Here is a 15,825-nt window from a genome sequence, read left to right as displayed (position 1 = left end):
GATACAATTATTAACTTAATTGTACAAAGTTTGCATTTTCAACTACCAGTATAAGATACTTAAACAAAAGGAATTCTAAGCTAAAATACTACACATTACTACGCTACAAGGATCTAAATTTTACTACGCTAAAAGGGTCTACATTTTACTACGCTAAAAAGGTCTAGATTTTACTACGCTAAAAAATAATCTAAAATAAACATAAACAACAAATAAATTTAATTGCAAATAACACACAAAACGGCATGAAAACACATATATATAAATCAGGATATTAACAGACAAATTTATATTTTTTTATAAAACACTAATATTAAATCCGGATAAATTTAACATACTAGTTTCGGAAAATAAAACATAAACCGAAATAGAACACATACAAATCAAATAATATGCATTATTATAAAAGTTTCAACTTAAAATAAATCGAAATACCTCGATTTATAATTTTCGGAAAGCAAATAGATTGATTTTTGACTCCGAAAGTGTTAATCAACAATAAACGAAGCTCTACTCGAATGTGGGACCTACGTTCTTCACCTTTTATGTGACGAGGGGACCCAAAAAAAAAAATTTTTTTTAATGGTGGGGCAGCGGTGGGGGGACCAAGGAGTAAAATATTCAGATTGTGGAGGAAGAAGAAGCAGCGTCGTGAAGAAGAAGACTGTTGGGTTTTTAATAAGGGGTATAGCGCCAGGTATTGTGGCGCTATACCTGGGCGTGTCAGCTTTTGCAGTATAGTGCCACAATACCTGACGCTATATATTAACGGTACAGTTACCGTTAATGTATAGCGTCAGGTATTGTGGCACTATACATAAAAATATCTTATATTTTTTCTACCTATTTATGTACTTTGAGTCCAAAAGAACCACAATTGTTTTAAAGATGTTTTAAGTGTTTGGACCATGAAAAAGACTGAGGTCCACATGTGAGTGAGTCGTGTGTTTGATTGGGCCAACTTACCTATCCTAGGAGCTACGCCAAGAAAATGAAAAATACATTGGTGCAGTTTTGGTTCTTTAATTTTGCCTAAAATATTTAACAACCTCTGATTATTAGACTTAATATGAATTATATAAGATTTTAACAGAAGGTCACATTTTTGTCTCGAAGCAACTCACATTTGGATGTGCATTTTTTGCTTTTTTTGCTATTTCTGGAGTTTGGTGCAGCTTTTTGAGATGCAGTTTTCCTATTTTTGTGTTTGGTATTGCGATTTCTAGAATATGATTGGACTTCCCCGTTATTTTTTTGTTATTTATTTATTTATTTTACAATTTATGTTAAATCAAATCGTCTAAATCTATTAAATATTTAACAAACCAAAGTGTTCACTTTTGACAAATATAAAAGGACCAAAAATACTCAAAAGTATATTTAAGGGATCATTTTGAAGCTACCTCAAATATAAGGGACCAGCTAGGTATTTGGTGCACTATCTCCATTGACTTATCATTGGAGACAAGCACGCTCGTTCTTGTCACTGAGACCATTTTATTGTTCCATAATTTTTTGGGAGAATCTTCTCCATATTAAAATTTGAAAGAGTCAAATTTTATTGTTCCATAATTCTTTCCTCATGAGCAAGGAGCTCACCGGCAACATGACGTGTTGCTTTGTTTTGCGTTTGGACCTTTAAATTGTTTTTATAATTGTTAGGAGTTTGTCTTGATTCTTTACTATATTTGACTTTCCAATCTCTTGAAGGAAGAATAATATATTTATTTTAATTAATTTTACCTTTTACGACGAAAAAAAATATAATTCATTCATATTTGGCTAGTCCTTTTTCATGGAGGAAAAGATTTTGGGCTTCTATAAATTGAGGATCCTTCCTTCTCATTTAGTAGCATCCACAATATAGTCATAAGGGGTTTGACAGTCTTGTTTAGAGGAAATTTTTTGAAACAAGTATTATCCTACCACTTGTGTGTGCCTCTTTGTGAGGTTGTTCTCTCAATATCTTGTACTCTCTTTTATATAGTGGATTGCTCATCTTTGTTTATGGATGTAGGTCAATTGACCGAACCATATTAAATATTTGTGTCTCTTTTTGTATGTTTCTCTTTTGTTGTTGATTTATCGTCATTGAAAGTATGCGTTGTCAGTTTTTGCATGATATCTGATTATCTCGACATATCAGTGGTATCAGAGCGAGGTTTAAGACAGGTTCATCAATGCAGGTTTAGTTCTAGCCACAATATTTTTGACAGTAATCATGATTTTTGTCTAAGAAATTTGACCGAAGTACTGCTCACGTTGAAACAAATTTTGTAGTGGAGATTTGGAGAAGCGACATGTTGAATGTTATATGAAGGAGGTGGATCAAGTTGATTTTGTCTTAAAATTCAAACCAAGGGGGAGAATTGTTAGGTATTTGTCCTAAAAAAAAATTATCATATTTGATTTTCTTATCTCTTGAAAGAAGGGCAACATATTTACCATAATTAAATTTATCTTTTACGAAAAGAAAAACATAATTCTTCCATATTTGGCTAGTCCTTTTTCATGTAGGAAAAGGTTTTGAACTTCTATAAATTGAGGATCCTTCCTTCTCATTTAGTAGCATCTACAACGTAGTGATAAGGGGTTTGAGAGTCTTGTTTAAAGGGAAAATTTTGAGACAAGTATTATCCTGCGGCTTGTGTGTATTTCTTTGTGAGGTTACTAGCTCTCTCCATATTTGTACCTTTTATATAGTGAATTGCTCATATTTGATTTTTCTTTTGTTGTTTGATTTATTGTCATTGAAAGTATACATTGTTAGCTTCCGTATGACACCTGGTTATTTCGATCCCAACATTAATTATGTCTATTGAGTCAGTTAGCTAATTAATTTTTCACAGTTTTAAGAATTGAAAATACCAACATCACCAATACAGCACCTAATCTGTGCTTGGACTACACAACTTAAAAGTAGCTTGCGACCATCTTATTTTTCTTGAGTTATATAGTGTTTTACTAGGGATTAGATTAACTAACAAGACTATTTGCAAGGTTGCGCAAATTCAGTAGATTTTTCTTTTATTTTGCTATCCGTTTGATTTTGGGATTTCTGTATGAAATATGAATAGAGAGGGTCGTATTTTCCGTAATAGCTATGCCTGGCAATTTCATTTCTGGTTAACAACAAAAGAAAAAGAAAGCATACTATAAACTAATTATTCCAATTGACCTCATTTAATGAACCAATTTGGAACAATAATGATTCTTCACCTTGTTTTAACTCCTCGAACAAAGCGTTGTGTTTTTTTTTTTTTTGGTCAAATATCACTTTTAGCCCGCGCTAGAAACTACTTACATTCGGTTGCCAAAAAAATATATAAATTTGTTAACTTTTCTTATATAACATACAGAATGTATAAATATACAATAAGTATACAATTTTTTTGCTATTATTCTAAGAGCAACTATACAATGTCATTTTCCCCTTCTTTTTATTAAGTATTTTTTACATTCCTATGCCACATAGGAAACCTTATTACCCTCAATATTTAAGGTTTGACTTAATTACACTTAGTATACAAATTATCAATTCTATACCATAATTAATTAAGGGTATAATTAATTGTACGTTTTTTACTCCTTAATTAAAGGAATCTGTATATCCCAGTATCCCCACTCATCCCACGTTTCTCTCTCCTAACCCCTCAGCCCCACCCACGTTTTACCCATACCCACGTTCTTTTTACCATTTTCCATCTTCTGAAACCAAATTCTCCCTCTAAATTCAGAGAAAATTGAAGAAACCCTTCAACAAAGTTGGTTCCCCATTTTACTCCAGTTGAAGTTCATCAATGAAGACCAACAAAGCTTCGAAACAAAGTCCTAAAAAATCAGCAGTAGCTGATATACCCTCATTTGATTTGGGTGTGTTATCACCAAAATCACCCAAAAAGCAAGGCAAATCTCATGCAATTGCAGAGACTACTCATAGTTCCTCTCCCCGAAAAATCAGAGCCGAGATGAGAACCAAACAAATAACATGATGTAGATGCTGGAGAAACTTCTACCCCAGGCAAACAAGTCAAACGAAAAGGAAAACTACACATCAGTTTTAGGATGTATAAAGCAATATTGTTTTCATGATTATCTACAAAATTACTACATTTATACTACAATTAAACTACAATCTATGTTGAAAAAATGTTGACCACAAAATTTTTCTCTTCATCTACAAATTTTCTACAAAAATTCAACAAATATACTACAAATCAGTTTAAGTATGTATAAAGCAGTATTATTTGTAAGGGTATCTACATAATTACTACATTTATACTACAATTAAACTACAATCTGTGTTGAAAAAATGATGACTACAAAATTTTTCTCTTCATCTACAAATTTTCTACAAAAATTCTACAAATATACTACAAATCAATTTAAGTATGTATAAAGCAGTATTATTTATAAGGGTATCTACATAATTACTACATTTATACTACAATTAAACTACAATCTATGTGGGAAAAGATGTTGACTACAAAATTTTCTCTTCATCTACAATTTGTCGTTGCTGAGGTATTGTTCAATATTTTATCGCTTTTTTGATTTTTTGGATTAAGAAAAAAGACGACGAACAGAGTATCGGCAGAATTGATTTCTACAATTTGACTTAAATTTGTTGAATATTTTATCGCTTTTTTGATCGGTGGATTGAAGAAAAAGGTCGACGAACTGAGCTTTTGCATAACTGATTTCTACAATTTGATTCGAATTTGTTGACGATTTTGTCTTTTTTTGATTTGTGGCTTAAGGAAAAATATCGAAGAACAGAATTTTTACAGAAAAAAGTCTATGTAATTTAATTTTAAATTGAAGATAAAGGATTTCTGTTTCAAATTTGATCTGAAGATCGCTAAATCAATTAGAATATTCTGTTCCTGATCTTAGCGCGCCTAATTAGGAAAATTCAGCTACTAATAATTAGTATTTAATGAATGATATAATAATTATAAAAAAAGTATGAACATGACGGATAAATTAAAAACTATGCACACATTTGATAATAAAATTTCATATATGGTATAAGAAGGAAAAAATCCCTTTTATTAATTAATGTGAATTTTAACTTTTGTGTAACTCTTCCTAGCAAAGCGCTGTTTATTTGTGAACATTTACCCAATCTTTAACATTGCTTATGCCAAATTGACATACTTAACCTCTTCTTTCACCTTTTTATTGGAATGAGAAAGATTGAATGCCTTCCTCTTGTCTGTCCTTCCAGATAAAATGATCAGATAAGATTTCAAACATTTGACAAATTACATCATTGCAACATTGGAACATATTTGAGTTAGTTCTCAATGTTCACATCACCTCCGGTCCTGGTAAGAATATAATGATAACAGAAAAGTACCATAATAACTAAAGAATTAAAGGAATAGTGTGATAGGAAGGGTCGCCGTGTAGGAGAGCCAGAGGCATGATTCTGCAAAAGGAACCATCATGTTACCATCAAAAGTACATCAAAATTTTCTTTTAACCTTATTTACCTGCTGTACAGTATCAGCATGTTAAAGCATAAAGATTTCAAACAGAACTCTCACCAATTGTCATTATTATTAAAAGGATTGCCGGTATATTTTTCAACAATCCTAAAAGTGATTAACCAAACACCTTTTTTAGGAGAAGAAATAGCAACAGCAACAAGAACACTTCTTTGAAAACTAGCAAACGCTGCTTCATTTAGGCTCAGACACAACAGTACCAAATAGCATCCAAGGCCTAAAAGAGTCTTGACGCACAACAACGCAAACGCGTTCTGCACAGGGCAACAGAATGTTACTTGGAATGACATTTATGACACACACCAAATCCACCCTATGTTTCATCAGAAGACTGCAATGACATTAATTACGTGAGGAAAATCAGCAGAAGTTTTAGTTACATGAATTCAACAAAGAGGATCTATTTATAACAGAAGACAGACGACTTCTCCTCTTCAAGAGTTTGTGTGCTCAGCCATATTCATTTTGCCAAAGACCAGTCTCTACTGCTTTCCCTTCTCCATTTCTGATCGGCGAAATTCTGCACAGTAGGACCAAACGGTGGACACCCATGCGCTGCCCAAAACACACAAATACCTCCACCAATCAAGTAAAGAAAACTATCAGAAACCACAAGGGTAAAATCCTACCCAGTAAAAGATCTTAGTGCCATTTGACAAAATATTTTGCCTTCTGCAGCATTTACAGTCTTTCCACCACAGCAGTGTGATTTCTCGTACATCCACTCTCCATTTCCTAGCCTTGGCATTCTACTGAAAATGGACCACCACCAACTTCAAGGAGCTGTACAACTTATATTTAGTCTTTTCCTAGTCTGGAGTGGGAACATACACAGATCTATTTCCTTGAAACATGTTCTTCCACCCCCTTCCCTGCCAGTACGATGAGCTTTTGGACTTGCAATTCCAATCTACCTGCCTAGAACCCCACGAGAAAATTCTTAAACAAAGTTACATGCCTTTGCACTTCTATTTCAGCCCTCTGGCGGGAATTGTAGCCAGGCTCACATGTTCTTTCTGGTCAGAAACAAATCAGGGGGGGCAGGGGGTAAAAGTAAAAATAAAAAACAAATTAAAAAGAAATTGTGAATAAGCTTAGAAACTCAACCGGGGCCTTAACCATTAATAACCCTTTCTCCGTCCAAAATAAATATCCTTACAATGAGGAAGAGTCGACAAAGCGAAATTTCAAAGCCAACACGACTATTAATTTTGAACAAAAGAAATATGGAGGTCATGACTTCTACCAGTTACAAGGATTCAAAGGCCAAAAGCGTTTCCCACATGACTTTTACAAATTAACAGTTTAATGAATGGCAGTTGTGCAGTTTCGATTGCAAACTAGAATTACAGTTATAGTCCCTGCTGCTCTCTGTTTTAATGCACTACATAAACACAAAATAAAACTAATCAACACGGCAGAGATGTAAGACAAATCTAACACTAGTTCTTTCTTTCATTGATCAACAACAACAACAAACGCAGTGAAATCCCTCTGGGGAAGGTAAAGTGTACGCAGATCTTACCCCTACCTTGGGGAGGTAGAGAGGTTGTTTCCAAAAGACCCTCAGCTCAAGAACAGTGAAAATGAAGTAATAAACAGACAACATTCTTTCATTGATCAACTTCCAAAAATAACACTAGCAACAAACAAAAGATATTCCCGGTTTTGCCTCTAAAAGTACCAAGAGATGATAACAACAAAACCATTATCATCTTTCCACAAGACTAAAAAATTGAAAGAACAGAAAATCAATACAGCCTGAAACATATAGGCTCAAATTAAAAGCCCCCATCTAGAAAAGAATGCACAAGATATCATATAGAACATTTGTACATCTCTAGCAGATGAGGGCAGCAAAGTACCTTACTGGCTTGGGCAGACAGTACGAGTATCTGAAGTATGGAAAATAAATTTGAAATTCTATGTATGCCAGGTTGTAGATAAGCTCCTCAACCTGCTTTCCTTGATACTGCAGTGACATTTGCAGAATTCAATTCTACAGTAAAAATTGAAAATTCTCTAATATAAATACGAAAAGAAACCAAAAAAATATAGATTTGATTGTTTGGCAAGCAAGCCAAACGGGTGATGGGTATAAATGTTCCCAGAAGTGAGAACAGATTATACCATAATACAAAGTCAAAAAACAAAAATGAATGCAACCACCAACGCACACCTACATAGGTAATCAGTCTCAAGGAGAAACCAATGCATTGAGGAACAAGCTAACTTACAATTTAGATAGTGTCAGCAAAAATAACAAATCAACAGTTTCTTTTTGGGGAAGAAAATTAACGTTTCTTTTTGTACGTTAACTAATCAATAGTACTTAGCAAGATAGAGATCTTATTTTATCTTGTTTGGCAGAACTTATTAGATAGGAACAGGATAATACTTGCAGCCAGAGCAGAGTGGAATTTGCCTCTGCGATACGACCTAAAGACAACATAACTTTGGAATAAACTTCAAAAGACATAACTTAAACCAAAATCTTAAGATAACAATGTCATCCACAAGAGGTGATATCATGTGGGTGAAACTTCAAGTCCATGAGCAAATAAACACAATACTTTAACAAATCTTATTTATTTGGTAATAAATCCCACTCAGAGATGCTTCGGATACACCTTTGCCTTACTTTTCACTGGCATTCAGTCATGTCTACATATTATTAGTAACTTTTATTATCAATATTAATTTAGCAGTCAATAAATTCAGAGAGAGAAGTCAGTCCCTAAAACATGAAATGAGAATCATTCCTACAGAAGAAAACAATCACGCTGAGTGTTCATATTACTATCACCATAAAAGCTGGAAATTGAACTTCCAAAGTTAGATCTCTTAAACAATTTCGAAAACTTCAGCATGACCATCATCACATTTGAAACTGGACATCACGGCACAGAATCCTATAATCATTCAGTACTAAGGTTTATCATAAAAAATAAAATATCCCATGAGAGATATATTACTCCCTCCGTCCCAATTTATGTGGCGGTGTTTGACTCGGCACGGAATTTAAACAAGACCTAAAACTTGTGGTGTAAAACAAACCAGACATTTTTGTGGCTGTAAATCAATTCATTAAGGGCAAAGGAGGAATTCCAAAGGTAAATTGCTTTTAAATAGGGAAAGGTGACATTCTTTTTAGGACTGACAGGAAGAGTGCCACATAAATTGGGATGGAGGGAACATGCGTCATAATCATTTGTGGTCCAGCATTGATGTACTCGACCATGTAGAGGGAGAGTGCCAGAAGAAAGAATGTGAAGTAAACAATAGTGAAGAGTCAAGTTGCTAGCATGGGGAAAAGTGAAGCGTTTAATACTGATGGGAAAGCAGATATGTCATCCTTGATTACTATCCATGTATCTAGATACAATCATTACCTTCAAATGTGCAATAGTTTTCGTGAATTCTTCGTCAATGAAAAAGCTAAGAATTCCCCATCTGCTTTACACCATCATCTCTTGCAAACAGAATATGAAGATTAAAATCGACATACTATAAGTACGAAACAGATCCATATGTTTTGAGTAACAAAATCAATTTCAAGAAATTGTTTACACTGCCAATAGGAAATATGTTACATACACGAGTTTCAATCGAAACTGTTCCTTAATAGGTAAGCTCACTATGCCACCCCTGCCATGCGTGCAGTCTCAAGAGTTTGATAAGGCACCAGCACCCAGTAAGTCAACCTGCAACAGATCTGATAATGCACAGCCAAAAGAATTGTTTCTCGATCTAAATGTCAGATAAGCCTGCTAAAAAACAGCTGAACTGATCGTCTTGCAAACAATTTTAGCAACTTCCTTTCAATCATAGCTCTCACCTCAACCACATCAACCCCATGAGTATTAGAGAAAGCAAAACTCAAACAGTTACTGAGCACTATTCACTTATCTTAGCCAAACAATCCACCAGTTCCCAACACCCCTTGCTTCAGCTCCTTTCTTCGCTGCTCCTCAAGAGGATCTGGACTCTTCATTACTCTTCGCACACGCCTACAAACAAAACATTGAAAATCAAATAACTGTCCAAGGAGCTAAACAAACTCCCATCTAATAATTGGCATTGACAGAAGTTTTACCTATCTTGTGCATGCTGTGCAGGGAAAGTAGGCATGAATTCTTTAGACTTGGGGAGAGGAACCTCACGAAACCACTCATGGTTTAAAGCAGCATCGGCAGTTATTCTCTGCAATATGTCACACAAACAATAATCAAAAAGGATAAAGACAATGAAGTACAAAATTTTGAAGTTCCCAAATGTAATGGCCATCACCTTCTCAGGATCATAAGTTAGAAGCTTATTCAACAGGTCAAAGCCAGCATCAGATAGGACTGGTAGCCCAGTGAAGGATGTAGCGGGAAATTTTTTTCTTAACGAATTAAACCTGACACAAACCAATCAAATGGTTAGTAGACACATGAAAATATTTTTCCAGCAATAGATTGTCATCAAAGGAGGCCAGAAAGCCAAACCAGAATCACCCAAAGCTGGAAGCCTGGGAAAACAGTGGCAAAAATAAAAACATGAATCTCCAGCCAACAAGAACAGGGATAGAATATGCAAGAAGATGATACTTACTGGTACTTTACAAAGTTGACCTTCACCCCAGGAAGCTTAGAAAACCCTGGCCAAATTGTCTCATTTGGGGTTCCGAGAATTTTGAAAATCTGGTAAGAACAATCCAACAAATGCATTAAGCTGACTTGAAATCTCATGGTAAATGATATCCAACATCATGTAAAATTCTCCATAAGCTGCTAGAAAAGATACCTTGTCGATTTGATCAACTTCGGTTTTTCCATTGAAAAGCGCTTCTTTGGATAGCATTTCAGCCATGATACAACCCAGTGACCACATGTCAATTGCAGTAGAATATTGTTTGGCTCCCAAGAGAAGTTCTGGCGCCCTGTATGCATAAAAACTATTCAATCACTGGCTGAGAAAAGCCAGATGGGCGAGAACTCAATAGAAACCTTCATCTACATACAGACACACATCGACAAAAACATGAGTATCTACTTAAATATTTTCAAATTAATGAAGAACAAAAAATGAAGCTCACCTGTACCACAAAGTAACCACCAAATGAGTGTATGGTTTCAGGGGGCTCCCATATTGACGAGCTAAACCAAAGTCACAAATCTTCAACTCACCTCGGTTGTTTAGAAGCAAATTTGAAGTCTTCAGATCTCGGTGAAGGACCCAATTATCATGAAGATACTTGATACCCTGCAAAAGCTGGAGCATAAGACATTTGACTTCACTTTGGCTAAACGGTTGTTTCATTGTCTCCATTAATGCCTTCAGATCATGTTCCATGTACTCCATCACCATAAAAATGCTGTCAAGACTGCTTCCTACAACTACTTCTTTAACATCTACAATTGAGGGGTGATGAATAGAAAGAAGAATGTTTATCTCCCTTAGAGATGTCAAGGGAAATCCTTCTCGTTCCTTCTCCATCTTAACCTTCTTTAGTGCAACAATTTCTCCTGTCTTCTTATCTCTAGCTCTGTAAACAACACCATAGGTACCTTCATCTATCCTGTTAAGCCGCTCGAATTCATCGACACTTCTACACCCCTGCAGCATGTTTACGCTCCTTTGTGGAGGAAGTGCAGGCTCTGGTATACCACGAGAATCATGTTCATCTTCAGATTCTGTATCTGACTGGCTAACACTAGTACCATCATAATTACGGTCCTTATCCACAACCATTGAGTCATTCTTATCTAAATCATTGTCCTGGTAACTATCTCTGCTGGAAGACCTAATATGTTCATCTGAATCCGAGGACCTTGCTCTATTTCCTCCAGAGTTGTCTCTCTTGAGCTCCCCAAATTCTGGAGTTAGTGATTTCCTGTGTCCACCCATTTCAGCTGACTGTGAAACTGCTCGTTGCTTCTTCAATCGAGGCATATCATCATCTGAAATCAAACCTTCATCAGCTGGAGAGTCAGCGTCAGTTGCCCATCGAGACGCTCTTATAGTCGGCACGTATTCATCTTCTTCTACTATCCTGGCATCCTGCTCGGGCAATCGCTCTTCGTCAGGAGGTGGTGAACCTATGTCAACTGGGGATTCAGATGCATCAACATGTGAACCAAGTGCTGCATTTGGATTATGTTGGGACGGCCCCGTGCTCTGAATAATATCATTATTATTATTCAATGGCGAGACCTGCTCAACCCTTTCTAAGGGAAGGTTAGGCGACTGGACAGATGACTTCGGCAATGGAGGCGGAGGAGGTAGCTTAGCAGCTGCTGATGAATTTCTACTCTTCGACATTCTATTCGCTTCCTTTTCATCCCTATCCCAGATAATTGGAGAGAATTTTCGTTTCTTGCTCTGTACAGGTGACTGGTTCCCATTGGCCGCATTCTTGGTCTTCCGGTCCGAATCAATAGCCCCATCAGACCCACTCTCACTAGACAGTTCCCCAGGCTCTCGGTCAACAGCCCTGACACTAAACCCACTTCTCCCCGCTCCACCGTCACTACTACCAGAATCACTCCTGCTTGACGTGGACCTATAACTGCCATTTATGACCTCCCTTTCTTTTACATCCTTCTGTCTCAACCTACCCCTATCTCGACTACTCCTGTCGTGAACTCGATCCCTATCAAAATCCCGATCACCATTCCTAATTCGATCATAATCCCCCTTAGGATAACCAAGCTCCTTCCTTGAAACCTCGAACTCAGCCTCACGGCCCCTAAATTCATTATCCCTGTAGCCACCATGTCTTCCAGCAGCCATAAGAACGTCTATATATCAAAGAAAACCCTAATCCACCTATAAACCCTAACCCTAATTTCACAAACAAAGTCAACAAATCCTAGCTCGAAAAAAACGACTTAATTGAAAAAACAATAACAGTTTACAGATCTGGTAAAAACTAATCAAATATCTAAAAATCAAATTGAAATATTTTCCTTTTTTCCTAATTTCTTTTTTTTTTTTTTAAACTCTCTAGAAACGACAGATAGAGGGCGAAAAACCAGAAACCCTAGAAATTGACGACTAGAGTGTAAATTTACGGTCTTCTCCGGTATGTTATTGCTGAGATCGGAAAACTTACCGGTGGATCGAAGCAACCAGAGGTGGCGGCGACGAAGCTCTTACAGAGAGAGAAAAAGAGAGAATATGTGAGTTGTATTGCAAATTCGGAATATGAAAGCGAAGGGAAAGTCCCCAGACCGCGTAAAGTGGAGTTTTAGATTAGATTCGAGTATGTTAATTGCTCTTAGACCCCCTATGTTTATCAAATTGTTCATTTTGACCAATACATTTTCTTGCATGTCTCTTCAGCTCCCGGAAGTCGTTCTCACGAGTTTAAGCTAGCGTTTGGATATAGATTTGGTTGAAATTTGAAAAAATAATTTTTGAAGTAGTTTTGAAAAATAATTTTTGGAAGTTTAAATTATGTTTGGACATGCATTTTATTTGAAAAAAATTTAAAATTTTGTGAGTGGGAGAACAAGTTTCACCCAAAAATACCCTAAACTAGATTTGGGAACTTGAAAAATAATTTCAGAAATTTTTCAAAAATAGATCATTAATCTATGAACAAACAATGTTTTCAAAAAAGATTTGAAAAAAAGCGGCCAAAACCTATGGCCAAACGGGAGCTAAATTTCATTGGGTAAAAGTAAATTACGAGGCTAATAGATTTTATGTTTTACCAAATATAAGTGGATCAGACAAAAAGGAAAATTTTGCCTGGATTTATATTTATATTATAAAAAAGAAAGTTACTGTTTTGAATAGTTCATTTATTTATTTAAAAGAAGAGCCTTGATCAACATTGTCTTGAAAGAATCCTATTACGAACAGGTAAGTAAAATTCTCCTTGGAAAGAGACATACCTATAATTGGAATAAAAAAACTATTCATATTGGAATGGAATAATTTATTCCTAAGGGATCATTGGTAGGGTGTATAAGAATAGTACTGAATATAGTGTATTAGTAATGGGATTAGTTATGTGATGTATTTAAAATAACATGCATAGCATAATTTTTTAAAAAAAATATTTGTTTACAAACATACCCTCCACATTCTTTAGTTTTGTATACTTTCTTTGCAAAGTTTTGGTTATTCATTCTTAAAAACGAAAAATAAAAAATTAAAAAATTATTACGAGAAAGTACACGTTGTGTGTATTTATGTTAGATTTTAACCTATTTTTTACTTTCTTACCCGAAATAGTCATTATCGTATATAATATGCAATATTTCTTCACCAATTAGACTAAAATAAAATACCCATCTTACTGACATTTCTCAACTCTCAGCATACCCAATTATCTTCCCTTTCTCTAACGCCTCTTTTTTCCCTATCTCTAACCCACCCAGATTTAGATCTTCAAAAATCTACAAATCTAATTAAATTTCTCTTTACTTTTTTAACAAGCAACCATAGTAGCTTCATTTATCTAAGGTCCATCCAAGCAAGTAGAGATCCACATTTAGATGATACAAATAAAAATATTCATATCCTTTTCACAAACCAAGAAAAGAATAGATAAAGATAGAAGTTCAAAAAGCCTACATATTCTGGAATAAGGTCCTCAAGAGCCCATCGATAGTGGAAAAAAGGGACATCAATATATAAGAAGAAGAAAAAAATCATAGTTGCACTCACAAATACTGTCCAAGATGGTTGATTACCCTCTTACTTAAAGGTCTCAGCATTATGTGAGAGGAGTGAACTAGTAGCAGCAGCAAACTCAACTTTATGCTGTTGTTTGTGCTTATTGTTAGGTGTAGACGAGTGTTATAAGTGACGTGTCTAACGATAAGGTAAACTTTTAGATCTGAGATCTAAATTGGGAAGCACTTGTGGTTTTTTGGCATTTTTTCATCTTCTTTTTTTTATGTGGTAATTTTGGTGTTAAAATAGAGGTGTAGTGGTAGACATAAGATGTTTTCTAATCTGCATACTGTGTAACTGGTATTTATATATACTTACATAATATTGTATAATTATGTATAAGTGTGTATATTTGTATATAATGCGGTGTAATTATATTTATTTTTAGAGTATAAGGGTGTATATATGTTGCTAGTATATAATAAGCCTCCATAATAATTTGACACTTCCTTCTCTTTTTCTTCTTTTTCTTACTTTTCTGGTATATATTATTATGCATTCCATATACAAATTTATACATCATTATACATGTACTGTATATGTACAGTTAAAATTGAAATTGAGATTTTTGTGTTTTCTTCATTTGTTTATCGAACAATCTATTTATAAAGTCGATTTTCTTGTTGATTTCTTTGTCAAATCATGAACTTACAGCAAATTTTTTGAACTCTTCTTTTTTATTTTTGCTATTTAAAACTTGAGGAATAAGAGATTTTTGGATTTTCGAGTTGAATTGGATGGTATGTATTTTAAATCAAACGCCAGACATACTTGTATAAATGCTTGAACGAGGAGAGGGACATGGATATTGTGCTAGGTGATTTGGACCACTCCGAGAGTTGTCGCAATTTTGAGTATTATAGGCATATAAGAGTTGAGGAGGTCGAAGGGGTTATACGGAGGATGAGCAGGGGACGAGCAAACGAGCCATGTGAGATTCCAGTGAAATTTTAGAAGAACGCGGGCAATGCAGGCTTGGAATGTCTCATTGGTTTATTAAATGTCATTTTTAGGAAGAAGAAGATGCCTGAAGAAGATGATCCCTTTGTACAAGGGTGATTTCCAAAACTGTAACGACCATATGAACATCAAGCGGCTAAGACATACTATGAAAGTCTGGAAGAGGGTGGTGGAGTTGAGGGTGAGGATTAGTGTGTCTATTTTCGAGAACCAGTTCAAATTCATTCCAGGGCATTCAATTACACAAGTTATTCACCTTATTAGGAGACTGGTTGAGTAGTACGAGGAGAGGAAGAGGGACTTACATATGGTGTTCATCAACTTAGAAAAGGCTTATGACAAAGTCACGATGGAGGTCATATGGAGATATATAGAGGTCAAAGGTGTATCTTTTTAATGCATTACGACGATTATGGACATGTATGATGGAGCTAAGACCCAGGTGAGGCCATTGGGAGGAGATTCGGCATATTTTCCAGTTTTGATGGGCCTGCACCAAGCATCAGCACTTAGCCCGTTTGTATTTTCCCAAAGCTCCGAAGATTCTATGAGAAATTGATAACGTCGAAGTAAGCTCTAACTCGTTATATTCAGACGGGGGGGGGGGGGGGGGGGGTTGGTGCGTAGTGGTGCGATGGTTATTTCTAGGATGACGATTGTACGTGTCGTTGGCGAGTAT

At 35.4% G+C, this 15,825-nt stretch overlaps 1 protein-coding gene across 7 annotated transcripts; it reads right to left on the bottom strand.

Annotated features, from left to right (window-relative positions):
- Positions 1–5,644: 5,644 nt before the first annotated feature.
- On the bottom strand, positions 5,645–12,721 carry LOC109211030 (cyclin-dependent kinase G-2). 7 transcript variants are annotated; one of them, XM_019374528.1, is made up of 8 exons: positions 10,594–12,290; positions 10,302–10,437; positions 10,110–10,198; positions 9,804–9,915; positions 9,610–9,716; positions 8,906–9,523; positions 7,379–7,485; positions 5,645–6,529 (listed from the first exon to the last, which is right to left on the bottom strand). In XM_019374528.1, the coding sequence occupies exons 1-6, from the start codon at positions 12,288–12,290 to the stop codon at positions 9,424–9,426; spliced, it is 2,241 nt and encodes a 746-aa protein (XP_019230073.1). In that variant the 3' UTR covers positions 5,645–6,529; positions 7,379–7,485; positions 8,906–9,423. The 7 variants fall into 7 exon arrangements, with proteins under 7 accessions (XP_019230073.1, XP_019230074.1, XP_019230071.1 ...); XM_019374529.1 differs by having other exon boundaries at positions 5,645–6,431; XM_019374526.1 differs by having other exon boundaries at positions 5,662–6,897.
- Positions 12,722–15,825: the final 3,104 nt, after the last annotated feature.

The sequence above is a fragment of the Nicotiana attenuata genome, unplaced genomic scaffold, assembly GCF_001879085.1.
Source record: "Nicotiana attenuata strain UT unplaced genomic scaffold, NIATTr2, whole genome shotgun sequence".
Lineage (NCBI taxonomy): Eukaryota > Viridiplantae > Streptophyta > Magnoliopsida > Solanales > Solanaceae > Nicotiana > Nicotiana attenuata.
This window is presented reverse-complemented; position numbering and strand designations above follow the sequence as displayed.

Coding starts and splice junctions, on each gene's coding strand:
- LOC109211030 (XM_019374524.1), bottom strand. CDS start 12,290: ATGGCTGCTGGAAGACATGGTGGCTACAGGGATAATGAATTTAGGGGC. Junction 10,438..10,593: donor GTGGTTACTTTGTGGTACAG/GTGAGCTTCATT, acceptor TTATGCATACAG/GGCGCCAGAACTTCTCTTGG. Junction 9,524..9,609: donor GCACAGCATGCACAAGATAG/GTAAAACTTCTG, acceptor TTTTGTTTGTAG/GCGTGTGCGAAGAGTAATGA.